Below are 16,903 nucleotides of genomic sequence, written 5' to 3'. Positions count from 1 at the left end.
TTCTGGGGTGTCTAGTGTAGTTTTGATTTTAGAATTTAATTCCTTACAGATAAAAGAACACAATGTTTGGGGCTGGGAAGAACAGCTGTCATGTTTTCCTTTCTTTCTCAGGCTCTCATCCAGTGGCCAAATACCTGGGGTCTGTAGATTATAGATACAACAACTTCTTCCAAGATCTAGCCTGGAGAGATCTGTTCAACAAACTTGAAGCACAGACCACTGGTAAGACCATGTGTCTGTGTGTGGCCTGTGTGGGATGAAAGGCTTGAATGAGTAATTTCAGCAAATGTCAAGTAAATACAAGAGGAAGCAGACAAAGGTTTTTGTTCCTCTTTTGTCCCCTCTCCACCACATTCCCTTTTCAGATGCTGACCTTTGTATGTCCTTCATGTGGTGGTTTGTAAATAGTTGTTGGCTCCCAGAGGCACTAGTTGCCCCTGAATCATGCTGGTTTTACCTACCTCAGGTTTGTTTTTTGATGTGGAGGTCTCATTACCAAGTTCAGTACATTGCTTTCTTTGGCCTTTTGCAAACTGTCTAGCCTGAAAGGTTTGGAAAACTGGAAGCTCTTGGAAGATTATCTCCTATTAGTTGTGTATGAGGATGACCTTGACATTTCTGAAGTCTGCTGGCAGGATCTTTCTTATTAAAACATAATTTTATCCTTCACCAGTGTTGTAAGAAATGAGAGCTGCCCTAGGCCAGATCAACAAGTTCCTGTTCTTATCTGAGTCTGTTCTAAGCCAGGATAAAGCCTCACAGTGTTAATGTACTAATTTACTAGTATTAATTAAAAGTATTAATGCTTACAGTTTTTCCATCCATTCCTTCAAGGACAGAAAGAAACAGGAGAAAGGAAGATTTGTATCTGACATTTAGGTCTACATGAAGGCTTGAGACTTGACTGAGGAGTGATACCCTTGTGGCAGCATATCCCATACAGAAATTTCACTAGGAGGAAACAGCTTTGGAGATTTTGGATCACCAGGAGGGTGGGCAGGTTGTAGTGTGGTTCTCCTGTTGGAATTGCCAAGTGCCTGGATCTCCCAGGATGCTCTTAGAAGTCCTCTAGCCATAGAGGAGGCAAGAGAGACCTCTTCACAGGTGATTGTTCAGAGCTTTTTCCAGCAAATGGGAACTTGGCTGGAGAAGTCCTTGGGCAGCCTGTTATAAAGGTGAAGTTTTAGCCTTGCTTGAAGCAAGATGCTGGACTAGAGGTCTCCTGGTATGCCATCTAACCTACGCTTTTCTTTGATTCTAAGCTTGTAGAGGAACAGATTTCTGGAACTGGTTTCTTTTCATTCCGTGCTGCACTTGGAAATGCAGACAGATGTCAATATAGACTTATTTTTTGTGTCTGGGTTAGGAATACTTCATTAGCTGTACAAATCCAGCTTGAGAGCCATATCTGTTCCTTAGTTGGTTGTATGCTGTAGCCCTTATTTATTTGCCTGACTGCTATGAGGAAAATTCAGCCTCATTTTTGTGTAGTCCAGACCTTTCAGGTTCTTCATTTTCATCTGTGCAGCGAGAACTGCACTTAAACACTGTGATGGCATATGTTGATATGGTGAAGAATCCTAATCCTTCACAGTTCACTGTTCAAATTCAAAGAGTTTGAGTTAAAATGTCCATTAAGGTACGGTAGTGATATGTGCCTGGTAATATTCACTTGCATTCCCTTGATCTCACAGTTGTGGCTCTTTGCTTGAAACTAAAGAAATATGGAAGGCATTTAGAAAATGTCTTCCTGTCAACTAGATTTAAACACAGTCCCACAGATCTGAAGCATACTTGCTGCTACACATGTGATTTTTGTGCTCTTCCTACCCTTGTATGGCTCTCAGTCTTTCCAGTTAACTCAGCAAGGCTGTGAGTTCATTAGGAAATCAGGTAACTCAAATACTGGTGTGAGCAGAGCAGCTCACCAAGGCCCGGGAAGAGATGGCTAGGCATGTTCTTCAGCAGATACCTACAGTCAAGGTGCAAAAAGTCTAAAACTGACTCTGGGCAGGTACGCGCTTTCCAAAAAAAAAAAAAACCAACCCCTTTCACAAATATAAAATAACCATAATACTTCAGTCAATAATGATGTGTACAGATATCTGTGAATCCAGTGTGCCTTCCTAATGTTTTTACCTTGATGCTGTTGTAGGATATTTGCTTTTGGTCAGACTACCATGCTCTGGGGTAGACTGCAGAGCTTCCTTTGGAAGATGAAGTTGAAATGCTGGCTGAGCAAATGGAAGACAGTGCTGGTGATGGTCTGAGAAGTCACTTAAATTACTTTCTGTCTTTGTTCTATTGCAGTTCAAGAAACACCTGATGTTGTCTCCCGGATAACGCAGTATATAGCAGGGGCAAATTGTGCACACCAGTTGCCTATTGCTGAAGCAATGCTGACATACAAGCAGAAAAGGTATGTCACCAATGTAATACTCTCCAGAGTGAACATCAGGTTGAAAGCAAAGTGTTTTTCTCATCTTGTATGCCAGCGATCTTAAAGTCACTCCAAACTGCAAACACCTTAGGAGCCTTACCGTAGCCTGCACCCAGTGGTATGTCCCATTTAGATAACAGTGAATCTACAGCAGTGTAGTTATTTTAAGTGCAGTGACTTTTTTGAAGACATGAGAGGTTTGGGGAAGTGAGGACGAGGCACGATGGGGGAATGGACAGATTATATCTGCTTAGGTTCCAGAGATCTCTTACCACAGAGATGCTGGGTGAGTAAGACTGGACTGTGCATTCTCACCTGAAGTATCTTCCATGAGATCTGGCCTTTTTACATTGGTGTTGAGGGAACTGAAACACATTCTTTTTAGAGTGTAAATAGCAGAGCTTCTCACAGGAGAGACAAATTCTGTGTTGATTGTCAGTTGCAGACTACAAGGGTTCCTACTGGGGAGGGCTGACATTCACCAGATTTTATTTCAACTTCTCTTAAGGGATAAACATCCTTAGGAGGGAGGATTGGGGTCTGAAAACAAGGTTTCAGAAGAATGTAGAGCCTCATGTGGCTGTGGTCCAGGAAGAAGAGTAATTGTCTGAAGAGCAGAGATGCATTGTTTCTGAGGCACAGATGAGAATAATAGACTCCAATTTACATCCCAATTATTTCTGAGAGCAGGACAAAGGACTAGCAATCATTTAAGAACTAGCAGTCTCCTGTGAGACATGGATGCTGTTAATTGTTAGTTACTACCCTTCCCATGCTATAGCTGATCTTTCATTTTTGGTCTGTTAACCTCCCCCATTGGTGCCTCCTTTGTGTAAGAGCTTGAAGGAATTAAAGGTGTGGATAGAGTCACTTTTTTCCCCTCTTTTTGGAAATGCTCATTGTGTATTAATTTTTCGTTCCTGTGTTTGCTCTACATTACTTTGCTGAAATGATTCAGTAACATTTAGCCCATTCTTCATGCTCTCCTAGGGAAAATATTTCCAGACTGACTAGTCCATTAAGAAGAGCGCACACTCTTCATGTGTTTGTGAACTTCCATGATGTTAACCTGATAAAGGTGAAGTTTGGAGAGCCACAGGGTACTTGAAGCATTTAGCTTCAAGCTTTCATTTTGTTATTGGTGTGGAGACTTTTGTTTTGTTTTCGGAGTTCAGACACCCTTAGTGCAGTGTGAATCCATTCTGATGGCTGCCTTGTTCTTTCTCCACATCCTTTGGTTACTGGGTTCTGCACTGCTCTCCACTGCCTTCCCCATTCTGTTATAGGTTCATTTTTGTCATTAACACACATTTAATCATTTTCAGTTTCTAATGTGCCCCAAAACTTCTGTTTGGTACTTTGTTGAAAACCTCTGAAATGTACTTCAGCAACACACAGCATTTAGCTCCCTAGCAGTATGTATGACTGCTTAACCAAGGTGGGGTGATTTGGATTTTAGACCCTCTGGACTTGGTGGTACCATGTCTGAAGCTGGCAATAGACTTAAATCAGGATCAGACCCTGCAGATGGTTACTTGGAAGAGAGATTGCTGAGACTTATAGTTAGACTCGTGGCACAGCCTACAGTATCTGTTAGTTTCTGTTGTGTCCACCTTAAAGTAATTTCTGCTTTCAGCTAAGTACCCCATGAGCGAACTGGAGAGTGTTAGAGGAACACGCTCTCCCATGGAGTGATGGGCAGTTACCTCCCCGTGTGGCTTTCTGTAGAACTGCAGCTCTCTGTCATTGGCAGCAGTTTAGAGAGTGTATTGTGACGAGCAGCACAGAAATTGTGTCTCCATTAGCACAATTGAATTAATGCATCACTTTGCTGTAAGTATAATAACATATTTATCTCTTTCTTTGGTTGCTTTCTGAAAAGGAAAAAGAGCTTTCATTTTGATTTTACCTTAAGGTATCAGTTCATTTTAGGTTCCCTCTCCTATCTCCTGCCTCTTTTCCTCCCCCATGAACTTGTCTTTTGAGCCTTGTTTAACAGTTCCTGCAGGTCTGGGATGCACAATTTGTGCTTTAGATTATATTCTGCTTGCTGCTTTGAAACTGTGGCATCTGCTGGCAGAACGTGTTGTTGACAATGACTGCTCTGCCTTTGGACCACACATACAGGTTCCCAGGATGTAGATTGAATGGAAATAAAGGGGTTATTGAGAAAGAGTAGCTTTGAGCGGTAGAACACAAAGAGGGCAAGGGGTTTTTTTTCTTCCTAGTCATCAGAGAATATAGTGTAGCTCCAAAAGAATCAGAACTGAGCAAAGGCTTTTCAGTTCCCATCTGTTGTAACTGGAGTGCTGTATATGGCACTTGTTGGCTCAGGGTGGGGTTCAGCTGTGCAGTGTCTAAGTGCAGACCAGCAAATCTTCTTCCTCTAGTCTAAAAAGTTGAAAATTATTCTCTTACTGGCAGGCTATGGGACTTCTCTGAGCTTAAGAAAGAGGAGACAGATGTGTGCTAGCAGTGGAGTTGTGCTCTCTGAGCTGCCTACAAGACCCCCCTGCTCTGCAGGGTTCCCTACTTCAAATCATATGATTATTGAACATTGTTTATTTTGTCCTCAGTTCACAAAATTACTGCAACTCCCTCTCCCTCAAGGCCAGAGGTGAATGCTGTCTCCAAGGCCAGCTTTCAAGGCAGTGGTCCGTGTAGAAATAGCAGCAGTACCTACAAATTCATTGCAAGATAAATCTCCCAGTATCCTAGCATTTGCTCTGTTAAACAAGCCCTAGTGGTCCAAGGAAAGTCAAGCCAGCCTTTAGGACATAGCTGTATGTGATGAGCTGCTTTACAACTTTATTGCCAGCTATCCCTACTTTGACTTACGTCCGCTCTCCTTCTTGTCCCTTTGTTCTGTTTGCCATGGCGAAAGGTTGGCGCATGTACTGCCTGTGATGGACTGCAATGGTGTGAAAGCTTTGTCCATTCTTTTGGAGCATCTGCTGACCTTACCTGAAATAAAGGGGGCTGTCAATGAGGAAGGGGTTCAGAAAGGAAATGAATTGCCATTTCAGCTGCTCTGTGTTACACTGAGTGACTGAGTTTGTCTGTGAGCACTGGGAGAATTACTGGTTACTGAAGTGTCAAGAACACTGCAGTCTGGGCAATAGCTGGGGAGCTGAGACCATAGTGGCAGAGGTGGCCCTCTCACTAGGACGGGTGTATCATTGATGCTGATATCTCTCTGCATTGCTTTCATGAATGAAACCCTGTGATATTTCAGATCTGAGACTTGACAGACACTCCTTCCCAGTGTGGCTGGATTTCTGATCAGTTCTGTGAACCTGGGCTGGTATCACTCACTGTAATTCAGTGTCCAGCACAGCTCATGACATGTGGCTTCTGGATAGCCCTTGCACAAATCTGGGGAGCAGCATGGCTGTTGGAAATGAAAGCATTACTTGCTTGTAAGGGCAAGGGCTGGCTCATTTCCTACCTAGTTACACATTTACTAAGCTCTTCACTCTTGTGTTTTGTAGAGCACTTCCTCAACTCTTGCTCCCTGGAGCATAAGTGCCTTGCATTGGGAGGTTCCTGGGGAATAGGAAACCACGTAACACTGTTTTCTGCCTGCTGTGTGTCTCTGAGGCTCTGCAGGACAGCAGCTAGGCATAGTCCAGTCATTTCTCTTGAGTGCTGCTTCTAAAACACACCCTGCAGCAGTTGCTGAACATGGACACAGCTGGTGAAGATGGATCCTGTCCCTTCTCTGGCTCAGCAGTGCCCATGTCATCTGGCCGGTTGCTGCATGAACCTCTTTGGGCAGCTGGTGGGGACATAACAGGAGTTTACTTGTGCCCTTTTCCTGGCAGAGCAGTACATAAGGAAAGAGTCAAAGCTCATGAAATGCTGGATGTCCTGTTGAGTTATGTCCAACCAACTGTAGGAACAAGAAGGGTGCTGGACGGGAGTTTTGTGAGGAGGCAGAGAGGTGACTTGCCTGATGTGTCATGGGGACTTGGAGTTGTTCTGTCCCATTGGAGAGTTTGATCGCTGGAGACTTGTGGAGCAGGGACAGTGTTAGCCAGCAGACAGCTATAGTTGCCCGGTGGGAAAGAAAGATGCTTCATACCAAAGATGAACCTTGGAGAGCTGTTGGTAGTGCCTGGCTTGAAGTGGCTTGGAGGCCTGTTAGTCCTTCGGTAAAAGCCCCCTCTTTCTGTTGTGCCCCTGCAGCACTTGCCTCGAATAAAGGTAGTACTTGATGTGCTCCTGCTAGGAAATCTGTTTTGGGTTGCTTCAATTTTAAATAAAATCTCATAAAAAGGCTAATAACTGGCATAACTGGTGTGACTGTTCAGTCCTTCTTACTGTAATACCTGAGTACTTTGCAGCTTAGTTTGTACTTTGCCCCAGAAGTGTGAGAGATTATTACTTCTCTTTGTCAGGTGAGTGATCCCTGGTGGTGTGGTGGCTTGTCCTTTCCAGGAGTCCTAAAACATAAATCTGGCTATCTGTCTTTGTTCAATCTGAATTAATTTCTTGTTGTAGGGAGGGAACCCGCAAGTCCATTTCTGGACAGTTTGCCTTTCAAGGACTGACTGTAGGTGGATGGATTTTGCCCAAGCAAAAACACTGATCAGACAGTCCCCATTCCAGATAAGGACTTTCTGTCTGGTCTCTCTGAATAGGTCTGGTTTTTGGTTTTCCTCAGAATGTGTTTGTGGGTTGTTGTTTTTCCTCAGAATTACAAAGGTAAAGTATCAATCATACTGTTGAACATCACAAACCGCAGTCAGGCCTGGCTTTAAATTACAGCTGAGATACCAGGGCCTTCAGAAGCCCTATGGATAAAACTAATGCCTTGGACATGGCTGGGGGGGTAGAAGATCTCACAGGGAATCTGTGCAGCCAAGGTATAATGGGGAGACTGCCTTGTCAGAGACAGGGGATATCTTAGTTGCAGGGCTGTGGTAGGAGGAATAGAAGAGACCATCACCAAGGTGAAAGGACTCTGGATTAATATCTTGGGATCCTGGAGGACAAGAATCAGGAAAGAACATGAAAGAATGGGTGAAGAACAAGCATGGTCATCTCGGCTTTCCTTTCATCCACATGAAAAGCAGCTGCTTTGATAAGCTGTGTTTTCAAAGGCACATGTGCAAGATCAGAGTTCCGAACGTGTGACAGGACTAGACTAGCTGAGCTGAAATCCAGCTGGATTGTTTCAGGAACCGTCTGTGCATCATTGTGAGCTTTGATAAATGGTGGCTGAGCAAATTATTTATTTCAGAACTTTCCCTGAGCTCTCCTCAGTGGGAGTCTCAGCTCTCAGGGGGAACAAAAGTGAGTTTTCTGCTGGAATTGAGCATGGTTTGCTTTTGAGAGCTTGGAGAAAGCCATCCAGTAGCTGAGATGACTGGGAGACTATTGTGCTTCCCTCACTTGGTCAGCAGGACTCGCTTCTGCCTGTTTCTCAGCCCATGGAGCTGAAGAAATGAGAAGATGACTGTTCTGTTCTGTGTTTCTCCCAACAGCTCTGCATGTTTCTTGTTTCCCTTTGCAAAACTGGAGCTGGAAGTGTCATGTTTGTAGGAGATATATTGCTGGGGAGCCTGCAGCCGTGTTTGGAAAGGATGTGATCTTTCTGGCTGCCATCACAGAACTGGGGACTTGGTCATTTTGTCATATGCTTTGGGGGAAGAATGAAGGTGCAGTGCCTGAGGTTGTGAGGTAGGAAGGGAGCAAAGCCCCTGGCTTTGCCTTAGGGATAGGTAAGCAGAGCTGAGACAAAGCAAGAGGCTGATTACACAAGCACGCTCTGCTTTGGACCAGGGAGAAGCTCTGGCTGGTTCGTGTTTGCTGCAGTTCTATGCCATTCTTTCCATAGGGCTTAGAGGAAACTGTGCTAATCACACAATGGTTAGCAACCTTTGTGCATTTGATGCATTTCTGATCTGTGCTGGAAACAGCACAGAAATACCTGCTTTCCTGAAGTGTTTGTGCTGTACCCAGCGATATTCTGGATGAAAGAAATGCTGGATGGTCTTTCGTTGAACGTTGCAGTGCTCCCAAACTATGAGGGATGCACAAGAGAAACATGAGAATTCTCAGTGTTTGTCTGCTTCCTACCTGTTTCCTGTGCTTGGCCACTGAGAAATGTTGTGTCTTGCTGATATAGTCACTTCTAGCGCTGAATCATAGTTCATGGACATGCTCCTGCAGTCTTCTCCTCACCCTGTGGGTCCCTTCATCTCTGTGCCCTTGAAGGAAGCAGAGGTTCTGCAGGCCCCCCCAGCCTGCCTGCATCCTCACTCAGGTCTTCCCCCTCTTCTCTTTGTTGGGTCTCTCCCTAATTCCTGCTAGGTTTGACTGTGGCTTTTGTTGCTGGCCCTTTTCCACCCTCTGGCTTCTGAATCCTGGGCAGGGCCAGAGCAGGAATGGTTGATGCCTTCCTGCTTTCAAAACATGTGTAGTGTTGTCTTCAGTTGCTTCTGGGACATGGTGTGCATTTTGTTCGGTTTGGTTTAGCTATTTGCTGTTCTCGAGTTGGTGTCCTGATCTACCCAGTGTGCTCTGGTGCCCAACCCTCTAGTGTGCCTGTCTAGGGGACTGCAAGCTCCCAGTGTCAGGGGGCATGTATCCGTGTGCATGAGTGTGTGTGTGTACACGTACTTGCTAGTGCTATACGAATAACCACGTGTCACACAGCTTGTAACTCTGTGGCAGGCTAACTGCTTTAGCGATGCCTGGATATGCAAGGTATGGCACATGACTCCAAAGGTGGGACGTGTGAAGGCCATGCGTGCAGAGTGCTTCAGGTACTAGTAAGTAACGCACAGTTCTCAGTGTTGTTGTGGCACAGATCCATTTCCTTGCAGTAGGAGGTCGTGTGTCTGTAATGACTGCAATGCCATTAAAGCATGTTTCTCTGTCAAGCGTGAGGGAGGGAGGAAGAGATCTTTCCCCTGAGAGATGTGCCGTAAGCTGCGTGCTCTTCCCCACCCATGCAGATTCTTAGCGTGCTGGCAGGGGGCCTTGAGAGGAGACATTGGACTGGCGCTTGCATACTGTCCATCCCTGCTGCATGCTTGAATGCAACATATGAAGTGAGTATTGTCCAGTGAGGAAGCAAGCTGCTAACAACTCTTTTCTCTTTGCCTTTAGCCCTGATGAAGAATCTTCGCAGAAGTTCATTCCCTTTGTCGGGGTGAGTGTTGTCTTAGTTATGCTGTCTCAAGCCAGCTAGAATATGTCCACAAGTGTTAACCTAAATATATCAGGTTTCTGGGGTAGAGCAGGAGCAGTGGATGCTCTAAGGTAGAGTGTCAGCATGAGTGTCTGATAGTTGATGCATCTGCCTGGGATGTAAGCAAGCCTCTACAATCCCTCAACAAAGTAAAGGGTATATTTTGCTTTCCTGGCAGGTGGCTCTGGGCAGCTCTGTGCTGCATGCCTGTAGGCACTGAAGCAGACACCATAGCCTTGCTCATTCAATATAGAAAGTGTGATGCTGAAGTGCTCTGATCCACAGCCTGTCTTTTGCTGCAGACCACCTACATGGTGGAGGATTACTGCTGGGCAGCATGTGGAGGAAGGTGGTGTGTTACTGGAAACCTGATGTCAATATTGCTGTGCCCAGTATCGCCCTGGGTGATGTATTTGGCCAAATTTTCTATTTCAGTGTCAGTATTCTGTGTGTTTGTCATGGTCTCCAGTCCTCATCTGCTTCTGAGAAGCAGAGAGTACTTCCCACCAGGGAGATCATTTTATACCACTGTTAAGTTTGAGACTTTGGCAGTAGCTATTTAATGAATTTCATTATGTGAATATGTGTTTGAGATAGCAGTCCCTGGCTTTTCCTCCTGTCATTATCATTAAATATTCCAAACTCAGGTGGCTAAGTACAGAGTATGTAGGCAGGAGTGTGTTTGTGTTTTCTGTCAGTGTGTTTTGTGCACTGTATACTTTGCCTTTTATAGCTTCCTTCCCCTTATTTGATCATGCTCTTCAATTCATTAAGTTTTAGATATAAAGTCATTGACTTGCAGCCAAAAGGATTTTTCCTGACTGCTCTTCGGCTACTGGATGTCCTCTTCACAGTTTTTGCTGCTCTTTTGTAGCTTCTCTTTCTTGCATGCTGGCTGTCTTGTTCTGCCCCCCTTTGTGTTAAGCTGACTTGTGTGCATTCCCGTTTGTATCCCTGTTAGTGCGTCAGAGCTAATCTGAAATCCCAGGGTGTTTAAAGAGCTCAGTGTCTCTTGCCCTCAGGCTGACCATGCTTTCACTCTGGCGTCTCTTCAGAGTGAGAGTCTCTCTCTGTCCTGTTCCCGAGATGACGACCTACTTTTGTTTGCTGAAGGAAAGATGTCTTCTGCAAAAGCAGAGATGCATCTTCCTGATTTGTTCCCTGCTAATCAGCTTTGCTGTGACCTTGCCTATCCCATGAACTGTGATTGCTGGTGAAGAACTGGTGTTACAAAACAGCAATTTCATCTTTCTCAGTAACATGAAAAGCTCAGAAGAGCCTGGAAGCTCCTGGACTTGTCTCACAATAGCTGCTAGGCTCTGCAGTGCTTTTCTTTGGGGCCTAGTTCAGTGCTGTGTGCAAGAAAATGGGGCTCAGTGTTTGTCCAGTTGCTCTAAAACATTAGCAGTGCATTTCCAGTCTGGATTTGATAGTCTGAAACTGGCAAGAGTAAACAACTCTGTTGTGTGCATAATGCTGCCAGCTCCCAGCAAAACTTGTCTTAAAAGCACAGACTGACTTTGTGTCATCTGGTGGTGAGGGGCAAATCAGTGCTGCTTATTCTTGCTTCTGAAGTGTTCCTGACATAGTAATTCCCCATGAAACACTTCTGAAGAGACTCTGAAAGGCCAGTTGCAGGTGTCTCACAAAGTCTGGGGGTGAACATGGAAGCTCTTTCCCTCAGCTGCAGCCTGCTGGAGCTGTTGGTGAAGGAAGAACAGGAGCTAGTCACATTTGGTTTTGTGAGACTCCTGATGTCTGCTGATCTCTGTTGGCTTTTAGAGTGCAAAAGCTGATGTCCTGCAGCTGGGCTGCACAGTCTGTGACCCAGGAGCAAGCAGGGCAGTGCTGTGCTGCTCAACTGGGCTCTGGAGTGGTGGGAGTGAAGCCTCACAAGGGGACCCATTTGGGTGTGAAAGTCTGAGTCTGGCGGTGAAACTGCACAGTTGTGCGCCTGTGTTGTGCCGACAGCCAGTTGCCAGGGGAGTTAACAGGATGCGCCCCCTTCCTGAAGGCAAAGCAGGCTGGCTGCTGCGGCATTCCTGGATGGAGGCATTGTTGGGACTGCAGCAGCCTCAAGTGCTTCCCTGAACGGAGGGAAAGGAAACTATTTAACCTTTTCCTCCTTCCATGTGTCTGAACCAAGTGTCTTTAGTCAGTCAGCAAGGAGGAAGAAGCCAGAGGGATTTCCTGTCTGGCTTGCAGATCGAGGTGGTTGTAGACAGTTTTCTGTGTTGCTTGTTCTTCCCCTAACTTCTGCCTCACCTCCTCTTGCTCGCAGCTACGTACAATGTGTGAAACATCCTCTTGGGGATTAACACATACAGCACAAATGGCTGCTGAACTCCAGAACCTGATTTGTTGTCCTTTGGATGGAGACTCGCCAAACTGAGCTGCAGCCTCTTTTCTCCCAAGCCAGTGTTCCCTCAGGGAGCCTCTCCACACACTGCTGAGTTCACTATGGCTTTTTCAAGACTGGAACAAACAGAATCCACCAGAGAGCCTGACACCTCTCCGGGATCTGGTGTTGAGCGTATACTCCCCCTGACTCCAAACTGTGCAAAGGTTTTGGCTTCTAATGATTAGGTCCTTTTTCTTTGTCCTATAGCACAGAAATGTGCTCCCTAGAGATGTGGTCTAGATATGGTCATGTCTGAACTTAATAATCTTCTATTTTCAAACTAAAATAGACTGTATGACATCATTTTTTATTCTGAAGCAGGTTTTATTGACTTGAGATCCCTTTGCAGCTCTTTCCCATTTGTCAGAATTTATACAGGTAGACATTACTGCTCAGTACAAGTTTCTTAAGGACCTTAAGAAGGGTTTCTCCTCTGCAGTGTTGAGGGTAATGATCCCTGTGCACTGTACAGGTGGTTGTATAGGAGGTCCCTGCTTTTATATCACCAAGGGTCATTTTATCTTTCTAGGCATAGTGTGTCCTTGGGAGCTTGTGTTTTGTAGCATGCTCTGTTCCACAAATCATTGCCCATGGCATTTATGATTAACCTAGCTGGTGGTTGGCCATATCAGAACACATTTGTATCCTTATTACAGTGAGATTGGGATCAATATGACCTGTCCATGTGGTGGTTTATCCATGTCTATGCCCAGAGGCTTTGCTACGAGCTCTGTCTTCTTTGCCAGACACTTCTGTTGTTTAGAGACCAGAAAACTCTGATCAGAAAGTATACTTTGCTTTTGTGGTTTTCTAACAAATCCCAGCTATGCTGCACCCTAGAAGTGGCTGCACTGGTGTGGTGGAAGCAATATGTCTGTAATTAGCAGGTGTATCAAAACAGTGCTAAGGGGATATTTATGCTCCATTCTTCTTCCTGTGCCATTCTCGCAGGTGTCACAGGCAGGCATGGTAGTTGCCATAGCTTGGGGCTGACAATGAGCTATTCAGAGCTGTGCAGGTCTGCTACAGCTCCACAGGCTTTGTGCTGTCTTCTGTATAGGTCAGGGAAGGGTTGTGAGCTGGTACTGCTTGGCTGAACACTGCTGGTGCCTGCCTGGCTCTTAGACTTCACTTTTTAACATACTTTAACACTACTCTGACTTGCAGGGACAATGCTAGGGGGCTGTAAAAGTGAGCTTGGTTTGCGGATTCCTGAAGTTCAGGGGTCTCATGTTTCACAGAGATCTTCTGTTTTGCCCTCTCTAGGTGGTGAAGGTTGGAATAGTGGAACAATCTTCTGCAACATCAGGTAACAAGCATCTTGTGTGTGCTCTGTGTCGTACAGGTGGTGGGAGCCTGACTTCACAGGCTGAACAAAATTGTCCATTGCTGACATCTTGGAGTTTTGTAAGGGGGAATTGGGTCTCACTATCTCCCAGTTCCATTACCTTGAATCCCAGCAGCTGTCTGCAGAAAGAGAGGTCTCTCTCTTGGGAAACGCCCTTTCTATTGTTGTTTTACAAGGAGCTTCAGGCCAGCTGAAATCCCCACACCCTCATCCAGGAAAGTTCCACTTATATGTGTATGAACACCAATTTTTCTTGTGTGTGTTCTCAGAGGGGTGCAATCACTGCTGTGGTTATTTGAGGTTTCTGCTCCAAACTGGGGAGGCAGTTCATTGGAAGTTCATGCCTGTCTCCTTATGCTTCCTACACAGGGCTCAATTGCCTAATAAAATCAGTCTCAAACATGTGCCTAACACTGGGAACTAAGGGATAGGCAACCAGTTCACCAATCTGACAACAAATTTAGACACTTTTTTTAAACGGGGGAGTGCAAAGCTGAGGTACACAATACTGCCTGCTTACACACATGGACATGAGGTAGTGCTGTCCTGTCAATGTTTTCTCCTTCTTCAAATGCAGTTCTAGTCAGGAATATTTTTTCCCTCATCTATTGGGATTGTTTCTTAAATTGCTTCACTATTAAACCCAGATTCCTGTGCCCTGGGTTACACATAGGTTTCTCTGTGGAGGCAGCCCTTCTGTGGGTCACTCTGTGTGAGGAGTATGAATGTCTGTGCCTGCCTCTTACCCAAACATAGAAAGTCCCACAGTTTAAGTGTGGAGGCAGTCAGAAGTGATGGGCTAGCTGATCTCTGGATTGAGTCTGCACAAAACCTGTGCAGCAGAGGCATGAGCAAAGGGACTGAGCTGTCCTGGCGTGCATGTGTTGTGCTGTGTGACGATCCCAGACAAACAGTTTGACTTCTCTTCTGCAAGGTGACTCTGATGACGCAGCTCCCTCAAGCTCCAGTGTCCTTTCTTCTACCCCACCTTCTGTGTCACCTGCTGTGAAAGAAGCCTCCCCCACACCACCTTCCTCACCATCTGTCACAGGCAGCTTCTCGTCCTCAAGGTAAAGCATGTTTTGTCTCCTTACAGCTCCCTTGGCTATCTTAACTGACATATATGTGAGAGAGGAAAAGTTTTGTAAAGAAAAACCCATAGGTCTGCTGTCTTCCTTCCTAGCAAACACTTGAAGTTGTCACCTTTCCCCTTCACCTCTTTTACCCCTGGAGTGACTGTGTCTTTGTTGGCTGACAAGGAGCTGGGGAGGGCAGAGGGGATCTTGCACCTGATGGAAAGGCTGCATTTCTCAGGGGCAAACACATTTGAACTAGAAAGGGGGGCCTTGTTTCTGATAGTCTGGCAAAAACCCTGATTCTGATGAGCCATTGTGGCAGTCTGTTGGTATTTTCTCTTTGAGACTGTATTCTCTTAGGGAGATATGTAGCCAAAGAAAATACTGATCCTGATATACGTGGGTGCTAGCTTAATTCCTCATGATTCTTATGTTTTTAAGTACCAAGTGAGTAGAAGGTCAGAGTGACTCTGTTAAATAAGCAAGCTTTTTTTCTGTGAGAGGAGAGCTGACAGCTATAAGATAGCATAGTGGAATTGCAGTTCCCATTCATGTGCGTGCCTGAAAGCATATCGCAGCAGCAGGAAGACAGCACCTGCAGTCAGTCTGAAGCTCTGGCTTAGCTAAAATTTTTAGGGATGAAGGGAGGAAACCCCTATAAAACTGCTCGTAAAGAATTGCCCTGGCCGGGACTCTCATTTTGTTGGTGTGCAAAAAATTGGCGTAGCTGTCTTTAATGCTTTGTGTGCAGTTCTGGTACTTGGAAGCAGGTGGTGAAGTTAAAGGTTCTGGGGAGTTAACAGGATCAAGGGGACAGAGCAGCAGCCTTGTGAGGGGAGACTAGAAGTGATGGACTCTGTTAGGGGGAAAGGGAGGAAAGAGCTAAGCCACTGAAGTTTTGCAAAATCACAGCGGTGGTGGGTTTGTCATTCACCAAACCTGTGGTACAGGAGCTGGGGGCACACAGCAGCACTGTCAAGAGGTCAACTAAAAGAGAGAAAGGAAGGGACTTCTGCACACAGCTGGAAAGACATGTTGGGAACATGTCTGCCTGAGCTCCTTCAGTGGCAGCTGGATCAGCAGATCAAATAGGAGTTAGGCAAATTCATGCATAGCAGGTCCATTAATGGCTACTACAGGATGATTCAGGAATGTCCCCTCTAACATCCCTAATCCTTTTGTCAGGCTGGCAAAGCGTAAGGAAATGTTCTGCAGTTAAGAGACTGGGCTCACATGCTCTCCCTAAGCAGCACCTCTTGTTGTCCCTGCTGGAGACAGAATGGGGACCTTTAACCTCTGACTTCTTAAACCAGCTTTAGAGAGTTCCCTTTTAACAAGAGGAAATGGAAATGTGGAAGTCCCAGTTTAGCAGGTGCCCAGCAACCAGAAGGTGTTAATGGCTGTTAGCCTTTGCCAGGATGCCCAGTTCCCCATATCCTTCATGTTGGTCCACTGTGGTTTGGTGGCAGGAGAGTCCTGTGCCCCAGGCTGGTCCCAGCAGCTGGCTGGCAGTGCAGAGAGCTGGGGACTGTGTTGGCTCAGAAGAGCCTAGCTGCCTTCCTAAATGTGAGCTCTGTGGGGGCTTTCCAAAGGTGGAAGTGGTTTGGGAACCCATCCCCCCAAGACTGTAGGCTATTAAAGTTGTGAGCCAGGGACGTGATACATCTGAAGTTGACACCCTGGTTCTAGATTCTGGTACCTTTTGGTTTCATGCTGTGTGGTAAAATTGTCAAGAAATGAGGAAGTTGAGGTTCAACATGGTTCCGTCTCCACTGATGTGTGTGTGACAGCATGGGGTGTAGGGTGACCCAGACTGAAAGATTAGGCCACATGTTGTAACTGGGAATGGAACAGAAAATCCTGCCTGGACATAGTGAACATTAGGATGCTGTGTGTTTACAACTGAGATGAGAAGTGTGATGTAAAGGAGCCTTGAAATCCGAAGCTGCATCTCCAAAACATTATCCTTAAATAATCTCACTTCTGAAATTACCCTGAGAACTCCAAACCTGGTTTTGGTGATCAAAGACGAGCTCTGCAGTCTGGCTTTCAGGTGAATAGCGAAGAAAAGGAAATTATTTGCAGAGGACTTTAATTATGGGATGTCCTTGTTGTACCTTGAGAGTTTCTCATTAGACCAGCAGTGTAAAGGATGAATTTTTCATTCGAAATAATGGCTTCCTCTTCCTTAACAATTGCCGTTTCTCAAACAGGAGATACAGACTGGTAGATACATTCACTTAGTTTTTTATCTAGTACTTCCCTATTATTCAGCACTCTGTCATTGGTGTAGGAAGTATAGGCTGTCAGCCATAGGTCTGCTGAATGATAAACCCCTGCTCTACTTGGGGTTAGCCAGTGAGAGGCAGGTAAGGGGTGGAATTTCCCAGGCTGCTCATCTGGCTCAGGAAAGGCTGGTAGCATGTTTTGGTGATGC

General features: G+C 45.6%; 1 protein-coding gene across 8 annotated transcripts in view; it reads left to right on the top strand.

The window, feature by feature from the left end:
• The window catches only part of PACS2 (phosphofurin acidic cluster sorting protein 2), an 83,507-nt gene that overhangs the window by 56,986 nt on the left and 9,618 nt on the right, over positions 1-16,903 (top strand). For 6 of the 8 annotated variants that reach the window (XM_080623799.1, XM_080623797.1, XM_080623798.1 and 3 more), the window contains exons 17-21: positions 112-222; positions 2,311-2,419; positions 9,560-9,602; positions 13,309-13,351; positions 14,325-14,460. In XM_080623799.1, coding sequence (XP_080479925.1) covers positions 112-222; positions 2,311-2,419; positions 9,560-9,602; positions 13,309-13,351; positions 14,325-14,460 — 442 coding nt within the window. The remainder of the gene's footprint in view (positions 1-111; positions 223-2,310; positions 2,420-9,559; positions 9,603-13,308; positions 13,352-14,324; positions 14,461-16,903) is intronic. The other 2 variants (XM_080623800.1, XM_080623802.1) reach the window with 2 other exon arrangements.

The sequence above is a fragment of the Psittacula echo genome (genome assembly GCF_963264785.1).
Source record: "Psittacula echo genome assembly, chromosome: 7".
Classification (NCBI taxonomy): Eukaryota; Metazoa; Chordata; class Aves; order Psittaciformes; family Psittacidae; genus Psittacula; species Psittacula echo.
This window is presented reverse-complemented; position numbering and strand designations above follow the sequence as displayed.